Raw genomic sequence first — 24,823 nt, forward strand, 5'->3', positions numbered from 1 at the left:
TTTCTAGTTCTGGTTCTGTCACTAGATAACTGGGATGCAGGGATGGGAGGAGGTTTCAGTTTATAAAATGGAGAATAAATTTAGTGTAGCATATACAAGAATCCACTCTTTTATTAAATATATTTTAAAAACTGCAGAAGGAAATGCTGATTTTTGTATAAGCTGTAGGATAAACATCCTTTGCTTACATTAGAATGCTTTCAACATTAGTGTTATTTTGGTGGATAATTTTTCAGACATCTTTTGATAGGATGTAACTATATCTAATTTACTTAAGAGATTGTATCTACATATCCCTACATTTATAACCCTATGCTATATAATTTTTTGCTTACATGGGACCACTCCATAACCTACTTTTTTCTCTCATGGTACATTATGCATATTTTTCCATTTCCATTTCTGAGTCTTACTGTGTCACCCAGGCTGGAGTGCAGTGGTGCAATCTTGGCTCACTGCATCCTCCACCTCCTGGGTTCAAGTATTTCTCATGCCTCAGCCTCCTGAGTAACTGGGATTTCAGGTGCGTGCCACCATCCCCAGCTAATTTTTGTGTTTTTAGTAGAGATGGGGTTTCACCATGTTGGCCATGCTGGTCTCGAACTCCTGGCCTCAAGCAGTTCCGCCTGCCTCAGCCTCCCAAAATGCTGGGATTACAGGTGTGAGCCACTGTGCCTGGCTGTGTGATCATTTTAAATGGCTGTAGAATGTACATACAATTACCTATAAAAAAGTAAACGTTTAGAATGCCTCTTGATTTGTAATATTATATACGTTGTTACAGTAAATATTCTTTTGTGAATTAAAAAAATTTTTTTGGGTTTACTTGGGTAATTATCTCTTTCATGTGAATTTCTTAAAGTGTAATGGCTTGCCAAAGGCTAAGAGCATTTAAACAGTTTGATACATTTCCTACATTCTAGGAACATGTGCTGATTTACACTCCCAGTGACAATATGTTAGAAAGCTCCTTCCCTCCCACTCATCTGCAGTGTGCCTTGTGGATCTACATTTTTGTCAGTTTGATGGATGAAAATAAATTTTACTTTGTTGACTATTTTTATTTCTCCTTTAGTGAACCACAAGAGCTTTCTGTGTAAAGGAATGTTATATGTGGTTGCAAATTCTATTATTTGTGTTTTTTTTTTTTTTTTTTTTTTTGAGACGGAGTCTCGCTCTGTCACCCGGGCTGGAGTGCAGTGGCCGGATCTCAGCTCACTGCAAGCTCCGTCTCCCGGGTTTACGCCATTCTCCTGCCTCAGCCTCCCGAGTAGCTGGGACTACAGGCGCCCGCCACCTCGCCCGGCTAGTTTTTTGTATTTTTTAGTAGAGACGGGGTTTCACCGTGTTAGCCAGGGTGGTCTCGATCTCCTGACCTTGTGATCCGCCCATCTCGGCCTACCAAAGTGCTGGGATTACAGGCTTGAGCCACCGCGCCCGGCCTATTATTTGTGTTTTACTTTTGATTGGGAGTAATATTATTTAATACAGAAGTTTTGAGTGATTAGTCAACTATAAATTTTTTTCTTTTTTGTTTTAAAGTTTCAGTCAGGCTTAATTTTCCCACTCTGGTGAGTATGCCTACAGGTATACTGTATTAGTAGTGAAACTTAATCTTTTGAAAATGAGCCTGAGTTTTAAATACAGCCTAAAGTCATTTTAATGCAGGTGAACTAGCTAGGTAAGATTATTTTGATTCCTAAACAACATGTGAATGTATATGATTATGAAGCTGATATTCTTCCCCTGCCCCTGCACCCCCTCCTGAGACGGGGTCTCACTCTGTCACCCAGGCTGAAGTGCTGCAACCTCTGCCTCCCAGGCTCAAGAGATTCTTCCATCTCAGCCTTCCAAGTAGCTGGGATTATAGGTGTGGGCCAGCACACCCAACTAATTTTTGTATTTTTTGTAGAGATGGGGTTTTGCCACATTGTCCAGGCTGATCTCGAAATCCTGGACTCAAGCAGTCTGCCCACCTTGGCCTCCCAAAGTGCTGGGATTACAGGCGTGAGCCACCACGCCGGGGCTGATATTCTTATTTATTTCTGAATGAAGTTCTAACAGAATAGCTCCAAAACTTAAATGTGTCAGTCAGGGTAAGTAAAATAATCTTGCCTCTGTTGTCAAATAAAGGATGACAGGATTATAGATATCTGATATATTTACTTTAGAATTTCAAATTATTTATCGATTCCCTTTTTCCTACGCTGGTTGGAGAACCCAGACTCTATGCAATTTGAACCCTGAAACTTCTAATGCTTACTTATCAGACTGTTTCATTCTGTACCATTTAAGGCTTCTGAATTGTTTCTTTTTATCTTGCTGTCTAAAAGAGGTTAATTGCATACAAAAATGAAATAATAAAATATAAAATGATTTCAAAGGTACATATATACCTTTAGGAGATACAAATTGTAAAATCCGATGTGTGTAATTGGGACATGTCTTGGGAATTTCTCATGGTAAATCATGTTAAAGTAGAGTTTTAACATTTATTTTTTTTAAAGATTAACTTGGACAAGGCTACTGCAGCATTCATTTTGGAAGAAAGCTTTCGCTGAAGCAGATCAGGAATCAAGCATGGAAGATCTCAGTCTCAGGTAGTATACACTTACCTTTGTGTATAAGACATAGTTACTGGACACTTAAGCCCATTACTATTCTATTTATACAACATCAATGACTTGAATTTCTCTGCTTTTGTAGTAGGAGAAAATCCAGCATTTGTTTAATTAAGGGTTGCTTGAGGAGTTTACTCATGATATTTTTGTGTTCTTGATTTTCCATATGTTCTGTTGTTATTCTTTAGTCATTGATATAATATGATACTCATTAGTTCTGTTACCAAATACATCTGGCTTCCCACCTCCCAAGTATATGGTAGGATCTTTTTTCTCCCCTTTAAGTTAGGTGTGGTCATGTGACTTGTTTTGGGTAACAAAATGTTAGCAAAAGTAGTATGTGTTATTCCCAGATCCAAGGTTGAAGAGCAGTGGTAATTTACCACATGATGAGGTAATTGGGAAGAAAAATGTCAAAATGGAGTTCTAGCCTGGATTTTTTTTTTTTTTTTGAGACAATGTCTCACTCTGTCACCTAGGCAGGAGTATAGTGGTACAATGATAGGGCATTGCAGCCTTGACCTCCCTGGGCTCAGGTGATCCTCCCACCTCAGCATCCTGAGTAACTGAGACTATAGGTGTGCGCCACCACACTCAGCTAATTATTGTATTTTTACTAGACACAGGGTTTCTCCATTTTGCCCAGGCTGGTTTCAAACTCCTGGCTTCAAGTGATTTGCCTGCTGTGACCTCTGAAAGTGCTGGGATTATAGGCGTGAGCCACCATGCCTGATCTGTCAGCCTGGATCTTTTTTTTTTTTTTTTTTTTTTTAATTTGTTAACAACAAAAATGTGTAGACAAGGTCTCACTATGTTGCCCAGGCTGATCTCAAACTTCTGAGTTCAAGTGGTCCATCTGCCTCAGCCTCCCAAAGTACTGGGATTGCAGGTGTGCACCACCACGCCTGGCTTTAGCCTGGATCTTGAGGGACTACAGTGGCATAGCTTTCCTGCCAGTCTTTGATGGCTATATGGATGAGGGAGGCATAAAGTTAAGAGATTCTGTAACTTTGCTAAATGTCATGTGTAGTTTAATTACCTTCTCTAACCTTTTCTTCTAACACAAAACTATAGAGAACTCCAAAGTAAGTTTGATTGTGTTGGTTTTCTCCAATAATAGCAGAAACACAATGGAGTGTTCTGGGCCACAAGATTCCAAGGAGCTTTTGCAGAACGCTCAGAGTAGACAAACAAAAGGGCACAAGAGTGGTCAACCACTAGGTCACTTTTTCAGACTAGGTAAGCTTTTATTTGAGCACATTCATGCTACTTATATTGTTGTTTGAGAGAGTTCCTAATTTCAATGTTATGTCCCTTTAAATCTTTGTGTATGTTATGCCTTGCATATGATCTTTTTGTTCTTTTCTGTGTAACATATTACTTTCCTGCTACAGAAAATCCAACTGAGTTTCGGCCTAAGAGTACTCTTGAGGGTCAGTTGAATGAATCCATGTTTCTTCTCAGGTAGGTAAAATGAAAAAAGAGGGATCAATGTGAGACAAAAGTTAAATTTTCTTAAAGCGTCTGCTATCTTGGTGCAAACCATGTTACACAGAGATAATGAACAGGGATTTTAGTGCCAAATTCCAGTTTTACTCTCCAATTTCAAAGTTACAGTTAGGTGGTGGCCAGTGAAATGTAGATTTTGCTATATATAGGATTTTTGAAAATTTTTAACCAAACCAACTTATTTTTTACCAAAGCAACTCATTATTTCCATTTGTAAGAATTAATGCCTCTTCATTTTGTTCTTTAACTTAAAATAGAATTGAACTTAAAATTTCAGAAGTCCAGGTTGTTTGTTTTGTTTTGTTTTTGAGATGAGATCTCCCTCTGTTGCCGAGACTGGAGTGCAGTGGCGTGATCTTGGTTCATTGCAACCTCTGCCTACTGGATTCAAGTGATCTTGCCACTTCAGCCTCCCGAGTAGCTGTGACTACAGGTGTGTGCCACCATGCCTGGCTAATTTTTTTGTAGAGATGGTGTTTTGCCATGTTGCTCAGGCTGGTCTCGAACTCCTGGGCTTGAGCCATCTGCCTGCCAAGGTACCCAGTTTTTGTTGTTGTTGTTAATGCTTTGAAGGCAAAATCTTTTCTATTTGGGTAAATACTTACAGAAAAGAAGAGGTTCTGTTTTTCTTTAAATCCTTTTTTTATTCTTTAATTTATTTTTATTTTATTTTATTTTTTTGAGATGGAGTCTTGTTCTGTTGTCCAGGCTAGAGTACAGTGGCGTGATCTTGGCTCACTGCAGCCTCCACCTCCCAGGTTCAGGTGATTCTCCTGCCTCAGTCTCCCAAGTAGCTGGGACTACAGGGGCCCACCACCTCACCTGGCTAATTTTTGTATTTTTAGTAGAGATGGTATTTTGCCATGTTGGCCAGCCTGGTCTTGAGCCTGCCTAGGCCTCCCAGAGTGCTGCGATTACAGGCATGAACCATTGTGCCAAGCCTTTCTTTTACTTTTCTATATGTGAGGCGTAAATAATGTTTGTAATCACTGAAATAATTAAAGTCAGAATGATGTCTTAAAGTGATTAGGACCAATGCATTAAAAAATTTAGTAGTATGGGCCGGGCTCGGTGGCTGATGCCTGTAATCCTAGCACTTTGGGAGGCTGAGGCGGGCAGATTACCTGGGGTCAGGAGATCAAGACAAGCCTGGCCAACATGGTGAAACCCCGTCTCTACTAAATAAAAAAAAAAAATTAGCCGGGCGTGCTGGTGGGTGTCTGTAATCCCAGCTACTTGAGAGGCTGAGGCAGGAGAATCACTTGAACCCAGGAGGTGGAGGTTGCAATGAGCTGAGATTGCGCCGTTGCACTCCAGCCTGGCAATAATTTTCAAAAAAAAAAAAATTTAGTAGTATGTAAATATTAAAAGTATTTAAAATATTTTGTAACATAGAGAAATAGTTTTATTTCATGAAATAGGGGTTATAATGATAATTTAAAATTCCTGATATGTTTTACCTATATTTAAATTTAATGTATGTTTATCTATATACATTTTACACATTTTATTATTTATTTATTTATTTATTTATTTATTTGAGACAGACTCTTGCTCTGTTGCCCAGGCTAGAGTGCAGTGGCGTGATCTCGGCTCACTGCAGCCTCTGCCTCCCTGGTTCAAGCGATTCTTATGCCTCAGCCTCCCAAGTGGCTGGGATTACAGGCATGCACCACCATGCTTGGCTAATTTTTTTTGTATTTTTAGTAGAGACGGGGTTTCCCCAAGTTGCCCAGCTGATCTCGAACTCCTGAGCTCAGGTGATCTGCCCGCCTTGGCCTCTCAAAGTGCTGAGATTATAGGCGTGAGCCACAGCACCTGGCCCATTTTATACACTTTAAATTTAACTTTTTAGAACCTCACACAATTTCTGGTATTCGTATTTTATGTACTATGTAAGTATATGTTTAATGAAGGGATCAACAGATAAGTGAATGAGAGTTGAGGATCCTGATACTTGGGAATTTGAAGATAATAATTTTTTTTTTCCCTTGAGATGGAGTCTTGCTCTGTTGTCCAGGCTGGAGTGCAGTGGTTTGGTCTTGGCTCACTGCAACCTTCACCTCCCCTGTTTAAGCTATTCTCCTGCCCCAGCCTTCCAAGTAATTGGGACTACAGGCATGCACCACCATGCTGGGCTTTTTTCTTTTTTTTTTTCCTGAGATGGAGTGTCACTTTGTCATCCAGACTGGAGTACAGTGCCTTGAACTTGGCTCACTGCAATCTCTGCCTCCTGAGTTCAAGTGATCCTCCTGTCTCAGCCTCCCTAGTAGCTGGGATTACAGGTGCCTGCTACCATACCTGGCTAATTTTTGTATTTTTAGTAGAAACGGGGTTTTGCTGTACTGGCCAGACTGGTCTCAAACTCCTTACCTCAAGTGATCTGAGTGCCTCGGCCTCCCAAAGTGCTGGGATTACAGGAGTGAGCCACCGCACTTGGCCCTGAAGGAAATAATTAAAAAATATTAATGATCTGATGGGAAAGATTTCTTAAAATGTGAGAAGCTCAGGCTGGGCGCAGTGGCTCATACCTGTAATCCCTGCACTTTGGGAGGCTGAGGCAGGTGGATCATGAGGTAAGGAGTTCGAGACCAGTCTGGCCAAGATGGTGAAACCCTGTCTCTACTAAAAATACAAAAATTAGCCAGGTGCAGTGGCGGGCACCTGTAATCCCAGCTACTTGGGAGGCTAAGGCATGAGAATCGCTTGAACCCGGGAGGTGGAGGTTGCAGTGAGCCGAGATTGCACCACTGCACTCCAGCCTGGGCAACAGAGCAAGACTCCATCTCAAAAAAAAAAAAAATATTGAAAAGTTCAAAACCATGGATCCAGGAAAAGTACAGTGGCCCATATGGTATGGCAGGCATTTATACGTGTAGGAGGAATCATTACAAATAGATAAGGATTGTAACTTCCTTGTTACTTATTTTAAATAGGTGCCAGGGTAATTTCCTTTTCAAGTATTTTCTGCTATAAATATTTTTCATTCTTTGTAGAATATCTGATCTATTTTATTTATGTTAATCCTGCCTATACTGGAAGACATTTATAAAAAATTAATGCTTGAAGGTTTCTAGTTAAAAAAGAAAATACTGTGTATGGCATGGAAAGTATAAATAAAAGAAATAATATAGTAGCCATGAAATTAATAGCAGTTATAAAAATTATATAAACACAAATTAGATCTAGACTTTTTTAGTGAGAGCATATGGAATCATCATACTCTACCATTTTTCATGAGACATGTTTTCCTCCAGAAAACAGTAAACAGAGAATAAACTTTCTGGAATCTGAATAATGTTAACTGGTATGTATTTTTCAGTTCTCGTCCTACTCCCAGAACTAGCACTGCAGTGGAAGTAAGTCCTGGTGAGGATATGACTCATTGTTCACCACAGAAGACTTCTCTGACCAAGGTGAGCAGACTTGGGAAATTTTCTTCTAAATAAGATGTAGAAGCTCAAAAGAATAATTGTAAGTTGCTAAATGAATTATGTTTATAAATACAAAATTTACAATAAGGTCATCTTTCCTGATCATTATGGATTTTTCTTGTAGGTTCTCTGAGAGAGATATCCCATTTAGTTGCTTCATAATTCTTTTTGGTAGGACTTTCCTTGAGATACAGTTGACATACCATACAATTCACCTATTTAAGGTGAACAATTCAGGCTGGGTGTGAATTGTAAATCTTGCACTTTGGAAGGCTGAGGCAGGAGGATCACTTGAGGCCAGGAGTTCGAGACCAGCCTGGCCAACATAGCGAGACCCTGTCCTCACAAAAAATAAAAAACATGAGCTGGGTTTGGTGGTGCACACCTGTAGCCCTAGCCACGTGGGAAGCTGAAGTGGGAGGGTTTCTTGAGCCCTGGAGTTTGATGCTGCAGTGAGCTATGATGGCGCCACTGCACTCCAGCCTGGGTGACAGAGTGAGACCCACCTCTTTAAAAGAAAAAAAAAAAAAAGGTACAATTCAGGAACCTGTAACATTTTCAGAGGTGTGCAACCATCACCACAGTTTTAGAATTCTTCCATCACTCAACAAAGAAACTACCATTAGCAGTCACTGCCCCCTGCTACCCCATGTTTCTCCAGTTCTTTTCCATGCTTGTACTAGGCAACCACAGTATATGCTTTGTCTTTATTATTTTACTTGTTCTGTGCATTTTATATAAATGGAATCAACAATATGTGGTCTTTTGTTACTAGCTTTTTCCACTTAGCATATGTTTTCTTTGTTTTTTTTTTTGAGATGGAGTCTCGCTCTGTCGCCAGGCTGGAGTGCAGTGGCGCAACCTCAGCTCACTGCAACCTGTGCCTACCGGATTCAAGCAAGTCTCCTGCCTCAGTCTACCGAGTAGCTGGGACTACAGGCGTGTGTCACCACATCCAGCTAATTTTTGTATTTTTAGTAGAGACGGGGTTTCACCATGTTGATCAGGATGGTCTCGATCTCTTGACCTCCTGATCCGCTCGTCTCAGCCTCCCCTAGTGCTAGGATTACAGGCATGAGACACCGCGCCTGGCCTGTTTAACATATATGTTCAAGGTTCATCCAAGTTGTAGCATGTATCAGTACTAGATTCCTTTTTATTGTCAAATAATTTGTTGTGTATACAACATCTTTTTGTTTCCAGTCATCAGTTGGTGAATATTTGGGAGTAGAATTGCTGTGTCATGTGTTAACTCCTTGTTTAACTTTTTGTTTTTGAGATAATGTTTCCCTCTGTGACCCAGGCTGGAATGGAGTACAGTGGTACAATCATAGCTCACTGCAGTCTGGACCTCCTTGGCTCCAGTGGTTGTCCTGCCTCAGTCTGCCAAGTACCTGGAACTATAGGCATATGCCACCACACCTGGCTAAATTTACAAAAAATTGTTTGTAAAGACAGGGTCCCTCTATTTTGCCTACGCTCAAACTTCTGAGCTCAAGTGATGCTCCTGTCTCAGCCTCCCAAAGTGCTGGTGTGACAGATGTGAGCCATTGCACCTGGCCTTAACTTTTTGAAGAATTGTCAAACTGTTTTTCAAAGCATCTGCACCATTTTACATTCTAACCAGCAGTGTATGAGGGTATCAATTTTTACACATTCTCAATAACATTTGGTATTGTCTTAAAAAATGTAGTAAAAAATGCATTACATAAAATGTACTATTTTAAATCATTTCTAAATATATAGTTCAAGTGGAATTAAGTACATTCATATTGTTGTGCAACTATTTCTACCATCTATCTCTGGAAAATTTTAGTCATCCCAAATTGAAATTCTGTACCCATTAAATAATAACTGCCCATTTCCCATTACTGTTAGCCCCTGGTAACCACTATTATACCTTCTGCCTCTATGAATGTGCCTATTCTAGGTCCATTGCATAAGTCAGGGGTCTTTAACCCCCTGGCCATGGACTGCTGCTAGTCTGTGGCCTCTTAGGAACCAGGCCACAGAGCAGGAAGTGAGTGGCGGGCAAGTGAGTGACGCATCATCTGTATTTACAGCTGCTCTCAATCTATACCTGCATTATTGTCTGAGTTCTACCCCCGTCAGAGGAGCGGTTGCATTAGATTCTCATAGGAGCATGAATCCTGCTGTGAACTGTGCATGTGAGGAATCTAGGTTGCATGCTCCTTATGAGAATCTAATGCCTGATGATCTGTCACTGTCTCCCGTCACCCCCAGATGGGACTGTCTAGTTGTAGGAAAACAAGCTCAGGGCTCCCACTGATTCTATATTATAGTGAGTTGTATGATTATTTCATTATATATTACAGTGTAATAATAACAGAAATAAAGTGCACAGTAAATGTAATTCACTTGAATCATCTCAAAATCATCTCCCCCAACCTTGTCTGTGGAAAAATTGTCTTCCGCAAAACTGGTTCCTGATGCCAAAAAATTTGGGGACCGCTGGCATAAGTGGGCTCATATAGGCTGGGCGTGGTGACTCATGCCTGTAATCCCAGCACTTTGGGAGGCTGAGGCAAGTGGATCACAAAGTCAAGAGATCCAGACCATCCTGGCCAACATGGTGAAACTGTGTCTCTGCTAAAAATACAAAAATTAGCTGGACATGGTGGCGTGTGCCTGTAGTCCCAGCTACTCAGGAACCTGAGGCAGGAGAATTGCTTGAACCAGGAGGCGGAGGTTACAGTGATCCAAGATTGTGCCACTGCACTCCAGCCTGGTGACAGAGCAAGACTCGGTCTGAAAAAAAAAAAAAAAAAAAAAAAAAAAAAAAAAAAGGTGGTCTCATATAGTATTTGTACTTTTGTGCCTGGCTTATTTCACTTAGCATAATGTCATCCATGTTGTAGCATGTGCCAGAATTTCATTTTTTAAAGGCTGAATAATATTCCCTTGTGTGTATTTAATATGCTTTGTTATCTTTTCATCTGTTGATGATTTCTCGGGTTGCATCCACCTATTGGCTATTGTGAATGGTGCTGCATTGCCTGTCTTTCGTGTGATAGCCATTCTATTTCACATCTAGCAGGTGTGAAATTCCATTGATTGATTGATTGATTGATTGATTGAGACAGGGTCTCACTCTGTCACCCAGTCTGGAGTGCAGTGGCATGATCTTGGCTCACTGCAACCTCTGTCTCCCAGGTTCAAGTGATTCTTCTGCCTCAGCCTCCCAAGTAGCTGGAATTATAGGCACATGCCACTGCCACCTGGCTAATTTTTTTTTTTTTGAGATGGAGTCTTGCTGTGTCGCCCAGGCTGGAGTGCGGTGGCACAATCTCGGCTAACTGCAAGCTCCACCTCCCGGGTTCATGCCATTCTCCTGCCTCAGCCTCCCGAGTAGCTGGGACTACAGGTGCCCACCACCATGCATGGCTAATTTTTTGTATTTTTAGTAGAGATGGGGTTTCACCGTGTTAGCCAGGGTGGTCTCAATCTCCTGACCTTGTGATCTGCCTGCCTCAAACTCCCAAAGTGCTAGGATTACGGGCGTAAGCCACCAGGTCTGGCCCACCTGGCTAATTTTTGTATTTTGTAGAGACAAGGTTTCACCATGTTGGCCAGACTAGTCTCGAACTCCTGACCTCAAATGATCCTCCTGTCTCCGCCTCCCAAAGTGTTTGGATTACAGGCCTGAGCCACCGTGCCCAGCTAGTAGGTGTGAATTTCTATGTCTTGGTGGTTTTTATTTGCATTTACCTGATGGCTAATGATGTTGTGTATCTTTTTATATGTTTATTGGTCATTTGTCTATTTTCTTTTTTTTTTTGAGGCGGAGTCTTGCTCTGTCGCCCAGGCTGGAGTGCAGTGGCCGGATCTCAGCTCACTGCAAGCTCTGCCTTCTGGGTTTACGCCATTCTCCTGCCTCAGCCTCCCACGTAGCTGGGACTACAGGCGCCCGCCACCTCGCCCGGCTAGTTTTTTGTATTTTTTAGTAGAGACGGGGTTTCACCGTGTTAGCCAGGATGGTCTCGATCTCCTGACCTCGTGATCTGCCCGTTTTGGCCTCCCAAAGTGCTGGGATTACAGGCTTGAGCCACCGCGCCCAGCCTTCATTTGTCTATTTTCCTTGGAGAAACATTTATTCAAAAATTTAACCTATTTTTGATTGGGTTATTTATCTCTTTATTATTTAGTTGTTAAGAATTTTTTACATATTCTAGATAGGAGTTATAACAATTTTCTCCCTTTTTCTGGATTGTCTTTTTTCTTTCTTGATGGTATCCTTTGAAGCACGAAAGTTTTAAATTTTGATATAGTCCTATTTATCTTTTTTCGTTTGTGTTTTTTGGCTGCTTGTGCTTTTGGAGTAATATCTAAAAAAACGATTGCTACTCCAGGGTCACAAAGGTTTCTGCCTATGTTTCTCTTAAGAGTTTTATAGTTTTATTAATATCTCTTAGATTTAGCTATTTTATCCATTTGAGTTAATTTTTGCATGTGGCATGAAGTAGGGGGGTGTACTTCATTATTTTGCGTCTAAACATCCAGCTGTCTCAGCACTATCTGTTGAAAAGCTTATTCTTTCACCATTGAATTGTCTTGGAACTCTTACTGAAGATCGATTGATTGTATATGTAAAGGTTTATTTCTGGATTCTATTCTGTTATCTATTCATCTGTTCTTATACGAGTGGCACACTCTTGATTACTGTAGCTGTTTCGTAAGCTTTGAAATCAGAAAGTATGAATCCTCCAAAAAAATTTTTAAGGTGGTTTTGGCTGTTCTGGGTCACTTGTATTTCCATATGAATTTTAAGATCAGCTTGTCAGTTTCTGCAAAGGAGCCTGCTGGGATTTTAATCACAGTTGCATTGAATGTGTAGATTAATTTAGGAAGTACTGCCATTTTAACAATGTTAAGTTTTCCTCCACGAACACAAGATATATTTGTACTTATTTAGGCCTTCTTTAATTTCTTTCAATCATAGTTGTGTTGAATGCGGAACTACTTTGAATTAATTCTAAGTTATTTTTATGCTACTTGTTGCTTGACAAATATAATTGCTTTTAGTTTTTACTGTGGTTTTGTTGTAATGTGAAGTGTATTTGGACCATGTGAAGCTTATTTCTGCTTTGAAATTTAGTATAAATAGATTATAATAAAATCTCACTGTGCTAATTTTTTGGTTATGTGAAATAGAAAATCAATGTAAATTAAAAAATTCATTCTGAAATGTGATAGATGTTGAAGCTCTTCTGGCAGATGGTTATAAAGAAGAGTATATAATCATTGTATTGAGGAAATATAATCAATAATGTGAATACCTAAGGTAGTTTATTTTACACATGTATCTCTATTTATTTATTTATTTATTTATTTATTTTTCAGACAGGGCCTCACTCCTATCACCCAGACTGGAGTGGAGTGGCATGATTGTGGCTCATTGCAGCCTCAACTTCTCGGGCTTAGGTGATTCTCTCATCTCAGCCTCCTGAGTAGCTGCGACTACAAGTGTGCCCCGCCATGCCTGGCTAATCTTTTGTAATTTTAGTAGAGGTTTCCCCATGTTGCCCAGGCTGATCTCAAACTCCTGGACTCAAGTGATCTGCCGGCCTCGGCCTCCCAAAGAGCTGGGATTACAGTTGTGAGCCACTGTGCTTGGCCTTATGTTTTATAATTTTTAAGTGACACTTTTTATTTAATTACAAACCATATATAATTGTAGAAAATTTGTAAAATGTAAAAGAGGACAAAGAAAATAGAAACATTATTTACTATGTAATTCCTGAGTAAACACTGATTACATTTTTTTTTTTTTTTTTGAGTGCCTGTTGCCCAGGCTGGAGTGCAGTGGCGTGATCGTAGGATTGTAGTTCACTGTAACCTCATACATCTCATACCATCTCATACATTTTGATACTACTACTTCTGGTTCTATACATATGTGTTCATTTTGAAACAAGGGAGTATAATTTTATAACAATTATTTTCATTTAATGATTATGGTCTGATTGCAATTATTGATCATTTAGTTTATTCCTGAGCAATTTATTTTATATATTTTTGCTATTGTGAGTGGGATATTTATTATAACTTGGCATTTGTGCATACATTCAATTTACCTATAGGAAATTAATTTTCACATACAATTTTTTAATTGGTGCACCTTACTAATCTTACGTTCTTTTTTTTTTCCCTTTGAGACAGAGTCTTGCTCTGTTGCCCAGGCTGGAGTGCAGTGGCATGATCTTGGCTCATTGCAGCCTCTGCCTCCCAGGTTCAAGTGATTGTCCTGCCTCACCCTCCTGAGTAGCTGGGACTACAGGCACCTGCCACCAAGCCCAGCTAATTTTTGTATTTTTAGGAGAGATGGGGTTTCACCATTTTGGCCAGACTGGTCTCGAATTCCTGGCCACGGGTGATCCACCCACCTCGGCCTCCCAAAGTGCTGGGATTACAGGCGTGAGCCGCCACGCCTGGACTAATTCTTACATTATTTCTAATAGTTTTCCCATTGATTAATTTTGGCTTTTTGGATGTTCAGTTATATCATCTATATGTAAAGATAATTTGGCCACCTCTTTCAAATATTGATGTCTTACTTTACGGACTAATATAATTTACTAGTGGTTCCTCCTCAGTGTTAAATCAGCTGGGATATCCAGCCCTTTGCTCTATCATTGACTCCTTTCCTTTTGCCACCTTCCTCGCTCAAGACACCATCTTTTCCATCCAGGCTTTGCAATAACCTGCTAACTGGTCCCCTCAGTTCTCCATTGCTCCCCTCTATCCATTCTCCACTGAAGCAAGTATGATGTATATATTTAAATGTCTTGATAAACTATCACTGTCTTCTCTCAAGTAGTGCCAGGCATTGTTTTAAATGCTTTATGTTTATTCTTCACAAACCTGAAAGCTTGTTCATTTTAATCTTTGTTATAGATAAAGAAAACAAAGCTTTTTTCTTTAAATTCCCAAAGAGCACATAATTAACAAGTGGCAATGAAAGTTTACTCCTGTCTTTTTGCCTTGAAAGTCCATCTTTTTTTTGGCAATGTGAGTTTATCCCTGTCTTTTTGCCATGAAAGTCCATCTGTCTTTTTTTTTTTCTTTAATTGAAAGTCCATGTTCTTAAACTTAGATTTTCTTGTTTTAAACAAACTTCCTCTTCATTCTTTGTGGGTTTTTTTTTTTTTTTTTTTTAAACGTAGTCTCGCTCTGTCACCTAGGCTGGAGTGTGGTGGTGTGATCTCGGCTCACTGCAACCTCCGCCTCCCAGGTTCAAGCGATCCTCCTGCCTCAGCCCCCTGAGGAGCTGGAAGTACAGGTGCATGCTACCACTCCTGGCTAATCTTTGTATTTTTAGTAGAGATGGTGTTTCCCATGTTGGTCAGGCTGGTCTCAAACTCCTGACCTCATGATCTGCCCACCTCGGCCTCCCAAAGTGCTGGGATTACAGGGGTGAGCCACTACGCCTGGCCTCTTTGTGTGTTTTCTTGTCTTTCGTCTGAGTTGCAAGGGGCAGCTTGGGTTTCCAGAACTTTCTTAGCTAACTCCTCTGTTCCTTTATCCATGCCCCTTCCTCATTCAGTTTTGGATACTTTATTTTCCTTATTCCTTACTTCACTGATTTACTTTTTTATTTTATTTAGTTTGCTAATCATTGTTTCTTTTAAGGTTCTTAAGCATAAATTCTCTCTCTCTCTTTTTTTTTTTTTTCCTGATGGGAAATACTGAGGTGTAACACTAGGAATACAAATTATGTTTAAATAAAGCACAAAGAACCATCTCAGAGGAATAACTGATGGTGACTGTCTGCTGATTCACTTCATTATGTATCAGCTCTAACTAGGCTTAATAAATAATTGAGGTTTAACACTTAGGTAACGGGTCTGTATTTAAGTTTGAACATTTTTTTATGTTACAGCTTCAACTTCACATTGAATATTCTGTAAAGCAGAAGTAAATTGATTAGCATTCTGGGAATGAAAAATAAAGCTGTGGTTCAGGCACATGGCTCATGCCTGTAATCCCAGCACTCTGGGAAGCCAAGGCAGGCAGATTACCTGAGAACTCCTGAGATGAGGAGTTCGAGACCAGCCTGACCAACATGGTGAAACCCCCGACTCTACTGAAAATATAAAAATTAGCTGGGCGTGGTGGCGTGCACCAGTAATTTCACTACTTGGGAGGCTGAAGCAGGAGAATCGCTTGAACCCGGGAGGCAGAGGTTGCAGTGAGCCAAGATTGTGCCACTGCACTTTAGCCTGTGTGACAGAGTGAGACTCTATCTCAAAAAAAAAAAAAAAAAGCCATGCTGGTAATGGAAAAACCAATTTGCCTCATCACAGTTTAGAACATTGAATTGTAAAGATATTTTTTCTAGTACTAGCCAGCCTTAGTGGTAACATGAGCAATTCAGTTACTTTCTCAGAGTTTTATATTTTTATCTGTAAAATGGGAATGATGGTGCCTACAGTTTAGGATTTTTGTGAAAATCAAATAAGACTACAAGCGTCTTGAATAGCAGTTGAAGTACATTGATATAGGTGATATTTTATAGTGTTGTCTTCCTCAGCATCTTATTAGTTCTGTGTTTTAAAGATCTACATTAGTCACAGAAACAAAGTCTAATTTTTGTTCTCATTTCAGATTGCAACTGGACACCTGAGTCAGCAGGACCTGGAATCCCAGATGAGAGAGCTTATCTACACAGACTCAGATCTTGTTGTCACCCCCATTATCGACAATCCAAAGGTGTGGAAAGATACTCTAACAACTGAGTTGTAGACTTTACTGAGATCTGAAATCTGCATGAGATTTTCATTCAGAATATTATTTACTGTCTAATCTTTCCTGTTTCTCTTGTCTGCTTCTGTTTCATTTGTGCTGCATGTCTACATTTCCCGCTCCCGCTGTATCTGCAACCCTTTCCTCTGCCTTCACTTCCACTTCACTGGAGTTCTAAGTTTTCCCCCCTCTGTTTTGAATGAGTCAGCTCTGCCTCTCACCACTGCTTTCTTCCACATGCCATGGAGGGGTTGCCAGCCTCCTGACCTCAGACCTTAGCTCTCGGTCCCTTTGTTTCTCCATACGCACTAATGTGAATCACTCTAAATATTCTAGTCTCTGATGTATTTGGAAGGCAGAAGCAGTCAGAGGGCACTGCTCACCAGGCTGGGCTGGGCAGGCATATCACACAGAAGCCCTACCCTCTCACAGGTTGTTAAGACTGCAGGGGAGACGGTGAGGAGACATGGGAGCTTGAGGAATCATAGTTCACAATGTACTTCTAAACCAGTGTGAGTTTTTTTGCTTCTTGTCTTTTGGAATATAATACTTTATTGCTAGGGGATAATGAGTATCTGCTTTAAAAAACAAATTCATTTCTAAGTCCCTCTGTTTTGTCTTGACTTCCAGCTCCCCAGCATACTCACATTCCACTACTTATTCTCTATTTTAATTTTCCTGCTTCTTTTTCCTTTTTCAATGTCTTTTTCTGTATTAATTCATGACTGTTTTTTCTTATCTCATTGGGAACATTACTGTGGTTTAGACCATAAGGGTTCCTGGATTCATTTTTATTTTCTAGATAGACAGCATTTCATATAGATTATTTAGCTATTTTTCATAATGGAGCTAATTCTTTTTGTGAGTTCGTATGTCTGGCAGAGTTACTTTATTATGCTAAGTTTGATGGGCATTGGGGCATTTTCAAATTGGACTTTCTAGAACAATTTGTGTTATCTTTATCAGGGGTGTCCAATCTTTTGGCTTCCCTGGGCCACACTGGAAGAATTGTCTTGGGCCACACATGAAATGCACTAATGATAACTGATGAACTAAAAAACAAAAAAAAATGCAAAAAAATCTTACAATGTTTTGAGAAAGTTTATGAATTTGTGTTGGGCCATATTCAAAGCCATCTTGGGCTGCATGCAGCCCATGGGCTGCGGGTTGGACAAGCTTGCTTTAGACAATATTCTGTGTTTCTTTTTTCCCTCTTATAACCATATCTGATAGTTTCTAGGAAGCCTTAATCAATAGAAATTTTTGTGTTTAACTTTTAATTTTAAACTTTTAGTCTTAGAGAAAAAGTTCAAAAATAATTGAGAGTTCCTATATACCTTTCGCCCAGCTGCTCTTAATGTTCACATCTCATAGGTCTTTAGTATAGTTTGCAAAACCTGGGAATTAACATTAGTATAACGTTAGTCAGGCGGGATAATCCTTATCTGTTCCTCCTTGTGGAGGGCAGTAGAATGTGGTAATTGGAGTTGCATAATACTTGATTAATATCTCTGTGTAATGAGGGCTTGTAATACCCTGGTTGCTCCTTTCTAATTCTTCCTGAAAAAGAAAAGGAAAAAAAAAAAACACAAAAACATGAGTATAGTGCTATTAACTAAACTACCAAACTTATTTGAATTTTACCAGTTGCCTCTAATGTTCTTTTTTTTTTTTTTTTTTGTTCCAGGATTCCACGTTACAGTTAGTTGTTATGCCTCCTTAGTCTCGTATAGTCTGTCCTAGTCTTTCATGGCCTTGTCAGAATTTCTCAGACCTTTCTTGTCTTTCATGATCTTGACACTTTGTCTTTTTTTTTTTTTTTTTTTGAGATGGAGTCTCACTGTGTCACCAAGACTGGAGTGCAGTGGCGTGGCGTGATCTCGGCTCACTGCAACCTCTTCCACCCGGGTTCAAGCTATTTTCCTGCCTCAGCCTCCTGAGTTGCTGGGATTATAGGCACCTGCCACCATGCCTGGCTAATTTTTGTAGTTTTAGTAGAGATGAAGTTTCACCATGTTGGCCAGGCTGGTCTTGAACTCCTGACCTCATGATCCACCTGCCTAGGACTCCCAAGGTGCTGGGATTACAGGCGTGAGCCACCGCGCCTGGCCTCAAGCCTGGCCTTTGTATTTTTTTGTAATACATGTTATAAAACGTATGACTCAAGTCCTTGACACTTTGAAGAGTAACTGGTTGGGTGTTTTGTAGAACATCCCTTAATTTAGGTTTGTCTGAGGGTTTCTCATGATTAGAATGAGATTATGAATTTGGATTATGAGATTAGAATGAGAATATGCATTTTAGTAAGATTACTACAGTAAATACAGTAATGCTGGTTACTTAATTAGTAAAGGGTTTAAAAATACTGTATATAGAAGTGTTGCAGAAGTTAGGTATGGAAATGATGGTTGAATTTTTGATTAAAAGTCTCAGGATGAAGTGTCTGGCTGTCCTAAACTCATGGATCCAACTACATGGTTTCTTCACATTTCTCAAATAAGTTGTGCACTTTCCAATTCATACTATTATGGCTTCCTGGAATGGTGTCTTCTCTGATATAACCATAAAGTTCTAACCATCCTTCAACACCTCAACCTACCTTCTACCTCTTCTGTAAACCCAGTCCTAACTATATCAACTAAAGTGCTTGCTGTATTCTCTAAACTGCTGTTTACAAAAAAATTCTTTCTGTCCAGTGTTTTGTCTGTAGTTATGTCCTGCATGTTTTGAATTGCGAAATATTTCGTTGTTTATCAAATGTTTGTCTCATCTTCCCAACTAGGATGTCAGCTCTCTGAAAATAGGATTGTGTCTTTTATATCTTTGTATCGCCATTAGCACTTGGCATAAAGCCTTACCTTGGCAGGAACCCAGTAGATATTTGTTGAATGACTGAATTTCTAATTAGAGGTAAATTAGCTAAAAAATAAGCCAAGATAGGGGTGAATATTTTCTGTGAAGCTTTATTTTTTTACAGATATCAATTGAAATGATTAAAAAAAAACTTATTATCTATATTTGTATGTTTTTAATCTGAAAAGTCATTGTTCTTATTCTTTTTGGTAACAAATTTTACACATTTTTTGTCCTCATTGATTTATTATCTGACATAAGGGACATATAAGGAGATAGATATCCATCTTAAAAATTGTCTCAAAAGCTTTTTTTTTTTTTTTTAAACCACAGATAATGAAACAGCCACCAGTTAAATTTGATGCAAAAATATTGCATCTACCAGCATATTCAGGTAGGATCATAAAGGACTTATCAAACATGTAGACTCTTTGTATACAGATACAAGTATGAAATTTATTTGCAAATAGAATATTTGTATGTGAATAACTAAATTTATTTCGTCTTGACAATTGCCTATATTCTTGGGGCAGTGTTATACAAATTGTAAACAATCTAATTCATTTGTGCCATCTGTTGACATTTCTTAGCTGAGTCTGGGCTGCCCTGTTCTCTTCTGGGTGGGGAGGTTCCTGTAGATCTGGACTGGTTTTCCTATAGAGTGGGTAGGAGGTCTTCTTTTCCCTTCCCTTCTTAGAGCTGGTTGCATTTCCACCATTTATGGCTGGTGTAGGTGTACAGGTTTGGGGACAACAATGAAGGATTGGGATTCTATTGGAGGGACCAGGGCATTTGAGAATGGGACTAAGTGGTTCATGACTGTGGAGGTGGTATGGGAGTGGAGATACTTAAGGGATAATTATTACGTTTCTGTTGAGCTAACAAAAGTCTTACTTAGGGTGACCATCAGAAATTTTCACATACTTTAAACTGTTTTTTTTTTGTTTAACAAATTATATTTTAAGCTGTTAAACTTGATTTGGGAAAAATTATTCATTGTGGCTAGAGTAGAATCTATGATTTGAAGTAAATTTAAAATATATTTAGGTTTCAATAAACCAGCTAAGGGTTTATATCGATCAACTTAATTACTGATAAAAACAAAAAAGAAACTGTGTAGAAGGACGTTTTTGAAGCTAAGTATTATTAATAGTGCTTTCAGAGCCAAGTAGGACTATTTATGCAAACCTAGAGAATTATTACCTGGAAATACTATTTCCCTTTTCTTCTTTGAGTTATTTAGGAAATTATATTTATAATTTATTTTGCCTAAAGATAGAGATCAGCCAAAAATATGTTAATTTTAGGGGATATCACATTTCCTAGATTTTGCCATTTTTTTGTATAGGGATTTGGAGGTAGGGATTTCAGGTGATTTTTAGCTATCATGTTATTCTCGTTATTTTTTACAATAATTTTATTGGAACTTTTTAAGAACTGTAGGATTTGTGCTTTTCTCAATATTTGAGAGTTGATTTATTTATACAAAGGCTCTTTTGTCTTTTACTCCAGTTGTATTGAACTTTGCATTTTGTTATGGTGTAGGTTGTGGGACAGTTCTGCTTAGGACATCTGCTTTATTTGAAAGTATAGCTTTCCATTGAAGTGGTTAAAAAGTTTCCATGGATAGATAAAGAGATTAGGAATATGGAAGGACAAATAAAAGTAGTGTCATCTTTGGAGTATTTTTAGTTTTGACAGTGTAATGTTTGTCCTCATCTTAGCTGTTGTAATTTTGTGTTTATTTCTCATGTAATGTTTCCAGCAGTTCTTTTTCCCATCATCATACTTTTATTATTTTCTTTCCATGGCAGTGGATAAGTTATTATTTCTGAAAGACCAAGATTGGAATGCCTTTTTGCAACAAGTGTGCTCGCAGATCGACTCCAATGAGAAGAGCATGGGGGCCTCCCGAGCCAAGCTGAATCTCCTTTGCTATTTGTGTGTGGTGGCTGGTCACCAGGAGGTGGCCACCAGGCTCCTCCATTCCCCCCTGGTAGGCCTTTGTGACATGCCTTATGCATTTTAATTTCTGTTTTTATAGAGGCTCAAACAAGTGCTGAAATATCAGTTTGATTTAACTACCATGAAAAAACTGATTTATCACGATTTTAGGTTTATGAAAATTATCCTCTGTTTAATCCTTAGGTCCTAAAGTAGATGAGAGTAGATGGTGATTTTGAACTGTATTTGTTTGTAATACTCAGGTTTCCATTTTATGTTAACTTGTAAGATTTTAAAAAAATACCTGAAATCAGGCTGGGCGTGGTGGCTCATGTCTGTAATCCCAGCACTTTGGGAGGCCAAGGTGGGTGGATCACCTGAGGTCAGGAGTTTGAAACCAGCCTGGCCAACGTGGCAAAACCCTGTCTCTACTAAAAGTACAAAATTGGCTGGGTGTGGTGGTGCACTCCTGTAATCCCAGCTACTTGGGAGGCTGAGGCAGGAGAGTCACTTGAACCTGGGAGGCAGAGGTTGCAGTGAGCTGAGATGGAACCACTGAACTCCAGCCTGGGCAAAAAGAGTGAAACTCCATCTCAAAAAAATAAAAAAATTAAAAATAAAAAAAATAAAAAAGTGATGTCATAAGACCTTTTACCTTCTCATTAGTGACTGGAATGAACTCCCCATGTGGAATGGGTTGGGGGTGTTGGTTCCTTTACTGGGTCCTTTGGTAAACTGCAAAGTTTCTGATATAACATTGAAGGAAGACATCAATCCTCTAGAACATTTTTTTTCCTCTTCCCCTGGGAATATTACTTTTTGGACTATCTTGGTCTATTGGTAAGCTCAAGGGAATTTGTCAGAGTGTTTTTGGTTTTTGTTTCTTTTGGCTCATGTTTGAGCATCGATTGGCAGAGTTTTTGAAGTCATCCTCAGAAAGGAATTACAGTGGTTCGGAGATGTTTTCCATAGTGGTCCCTCATTTGGGAATTGGCTTGAAAAAATTTAAGTTCATTTGCTTCCAGGATAGTATTAAGGTTACTTTTTTTGATAGTTGGTGTGTGTCTGTCAGGTAAGGGCAGTAATTTAGCGAATATAAAATGGTAGGAGAAATTAAAAGTACTGTTCTTAGTTTTTATTTTAATCTTATTTGTATACTATTGCCTTTGTAATTTAGTAAATATCATTTTTGGTGTACAGTGTAAACTTCCTTTTTATAAAATCCTGGGCTGTTAACTTTGCTGTCATTTTGTATGTTTTGTGACTTAAACATTTTAATTTTTTCTTTTTTTACATTTAAATTTTTTAATCTAGTTCCAATTGCTAATCCAGCATTTGCGGATTGCTCCAAACTGGGATATGTAAGTAACATTTATATTTTAAAAATTATTTTTCGTGGCTTTATTAAGTAGTTACAGCGTACATATTTATCAAAAGCAGAGTCCTAAGTAATTATCATACATTGTTCTGATGTAATGATGACTCTATTCATAGGCAATTTTTATGGGCATTCCAATTATAAATTTTAGAATATTAAAAATGGCCCTTCTCCTAATATTATAAATACAATTCTGGGATTATCTAAGGTACTCCTGGAAACTTTATTAACTGTTACTGTTTTTTTATTTTCGTAGAAACAAGGTCTCCCACTATGTTGCCCAGGCTGGTTTTGAACTCCTGGACTCAAGTGATTCTCCCATCTCTGACTTGCAAAGTGTTAGGATTACAGGTGTGAGCCACTGTGCCTGGCTCACTGTTACTGTTTTGAGTATTGGTTATAAAATACTTAAACCCTGATCCCTGTGTATTAATTTAGTTATACTTCCTCGAAGTTTCCCTTGCCCACTGTTATCTTTCCCTCTTGTAGCACATAGCTTCCCTAGATGTTATTTACAATCTAATGGGATTAAGATTTATAAACTCCTGATGGAAGGAAGTGTCCTTGCTTTTTATAGAAGCAACATACCAGGTGAAAAGCACAGTAAATCAAGTGTTAGAAGGCCCTCGGTTCTGGTTGCCAATAAGACTTGGCCAAATGATTATCTTTTTCTCTATCTCTGCTTCCTGGGGAGTGTGGCTGGGACAAGGAAATGGCATAGGTTTAGGATTCAGACAGACCTGGGTGTGGATCAAAGATCTGCTTTCTGGGCCAAGTACTTTTAATTGCTGAGCCTCAGTTTCCTCATCTGTAAAATTGGGATGGGATAACTACTTCATAGATTTTTGGTAATTGTTCAACTTTGAATGAGGTAAATATATGAGATACCTTGTATAGTGCCTGATTCTTAGTGGGTATTTCATTTACAATGGGGTTGGGGTTGTAGAAGTTGTAGTTATTATCATCAAGCTTGCTTATCTCATGATTGTTAGGACAGGCACATGAAAAAATGGAGGTGAAAGAATTTTGCGAATTGTGGCAGTGGTATGATAATTATTCTTCTATGCTGGTGAAATATGGGTGAACCAATAGGAGTTTAACAAATGCTTAATAATAAGGGTAATTCTTACTATACATCTTCTAATGTTACTCTCCCAAAGTAAAACCTGGTAATAGAAACTAGGATTTTTAGGTAATGGCTGAGTATTTAATACTTTGAGAAAGCTAATGGTATGCTCATTAAAAATGAATCAATGAGATATTTATTTAAGCACTTTTATTTAAAACGTGTTATATCCTTGAATGGGGTGCCCCCTGCTGACATTTAAAACAGATCATTTTCAAGTACAGTCATCCCTGTGTATCAGCCCAGAGATTGGTTTTAGTATCTGCTTGGATATCAAAATTCACACATACTGTTTTTTTCCCCCACTTTTAAAAATTGAAGTTTGATTGTAAAACAGTTTTAATTTGAATAAAATGATACTGAGGTAGACAAGTTCTCTGGTAGGAATCCTCTTTTATTCTCTTTATCCATTCAAAGCCACTTCCAGCGAGGTTTTCTCTGACCTCAGGTTATATTACCTTGACAGCACATGGTAAAGGGTCCTTAACTTAGTCTGGGAGATAATTATTATTGAAGTAGAGATATTTATTCCTTAGTTTTGTTTTGCATGTAAAAAATTAGAATCACATGATATAATTTTATGTGTTTGTTTTCCCTGTAACATATGTATTATATATTTTAAATGTTATTAACATTTAAAAATAAAATACATAATACTTAAGATAAACTTTTTATATGTTATGAATATCTGATCATTTTGTTTACTATTTTTGGATAGTATTATAATGTTATAAACAACATTCTGATGAACATTTTTGAGATTAAATCTTTGTGCCTGCTTTTTCTTTTTTGCTTTAGGGAATATTCATAGAATTAGAACAAATGGATAGAAGGCAGTAAATATTTTTGTGACTTCTGAAAAATTGCTGAAATACTCTTAAAAATTAAAATTGTGGCCGGGCGCGGTGGCTCAAGCCTGTAATCCCAGCACTTTGGGAGGCCGAGATGGGCGGATCCCGAGGTCAGGAGATCGAGACCATCCTGGCTAACACGGTGAAACCCCGTCTCTACTAAAAAATACAAAAAAAATAGCCGGGCGAGGTGGCAGGCGCCCGTAGTCCCAGCTACTCCGGAGGCTGAGGCAGGAGAATGGCGTGAACCCGGGAGGTGGAGCTTGCAGTGAGCTGAGATGCGGCCACTGCACTCCAGCCTGGGCAACAGAGCAAGACTCTGTCTCAAAAAAAAAAAAAAAAAA

The 24,823-nt window shown here is 38.8% G+C and overlaps 1 protein-coding gene and 1 non-coding gene across 5 annotated transcripts in view; both read left to right on the forward strand.

Annotated features, from left to right (window-relative positions):
• ULK4 (unc-51 like kinase 4) overlaps positions 1-24,823 on the forward strand; it is a 711,191-nt gene that overhangs the window by 45,037 nt on the left and 641,331 nt on the right. For all 4 annotated transcript variants that reach the window (XR_003309577.1, XM_023231716.3, XM_026454879.1 and 1 more), the window contains 8 exons: positions 2,508-2,600; positions 3,742-3,860; positions 4,016-4,085; positions 7,453-7,546; positions 16,190-16,294; positions 19,514-19,574; positions 20,995-21,176; positions 22,439-22,485. Coding sequence is in view for 3 of the 4 variants with exons in the window: in XM_023231716.3 (XP_023087484.1) it covers positions 2,508-2,600; positions 3,742-3,860; positions 4,016-4,085; positions 7,453-7,546; positions 16,190-16,294; positions 19,514-19,574; positions 20,995-21,176; positions 22,439-22,485 (771 nt within the window). In the remaining variant the exon portion in view is untranslated. The remainder of the gene's footprint in view (positions 1-2,507; positions 2,601-3,741; positions 3,861-4,015; positions 4,086-7,452; positions 7,547-16,189; positions 16,295-19,513; positions 19,575-20,994; positions 21,177-22,438; positions 22,486-24,823) is intronic.
• On the forward strand, positions 17,750-17,882 carry LOC111555621. The gene has a single exon (XR_002735576.1). It is a non-coding gene; the product is annotated as a U8 small nucleolar RNA (small nucleolar RNA).

Source organism: Piliocolobus tephrosceles, chromosome 2 (assembly GCF_002776525.5).
Source record: "Piliocolobus tephrosceles isolate RC106 chromosome 2, ASM277652v3, whole genome shotgun sequence".
Taxonomy (NCBI): Eukaryota; Metazoa; Chordata; class Mammalia; order Primates; family Cercopithecidae; genus Piliocolobus; species Piliocolobus tephrosceles.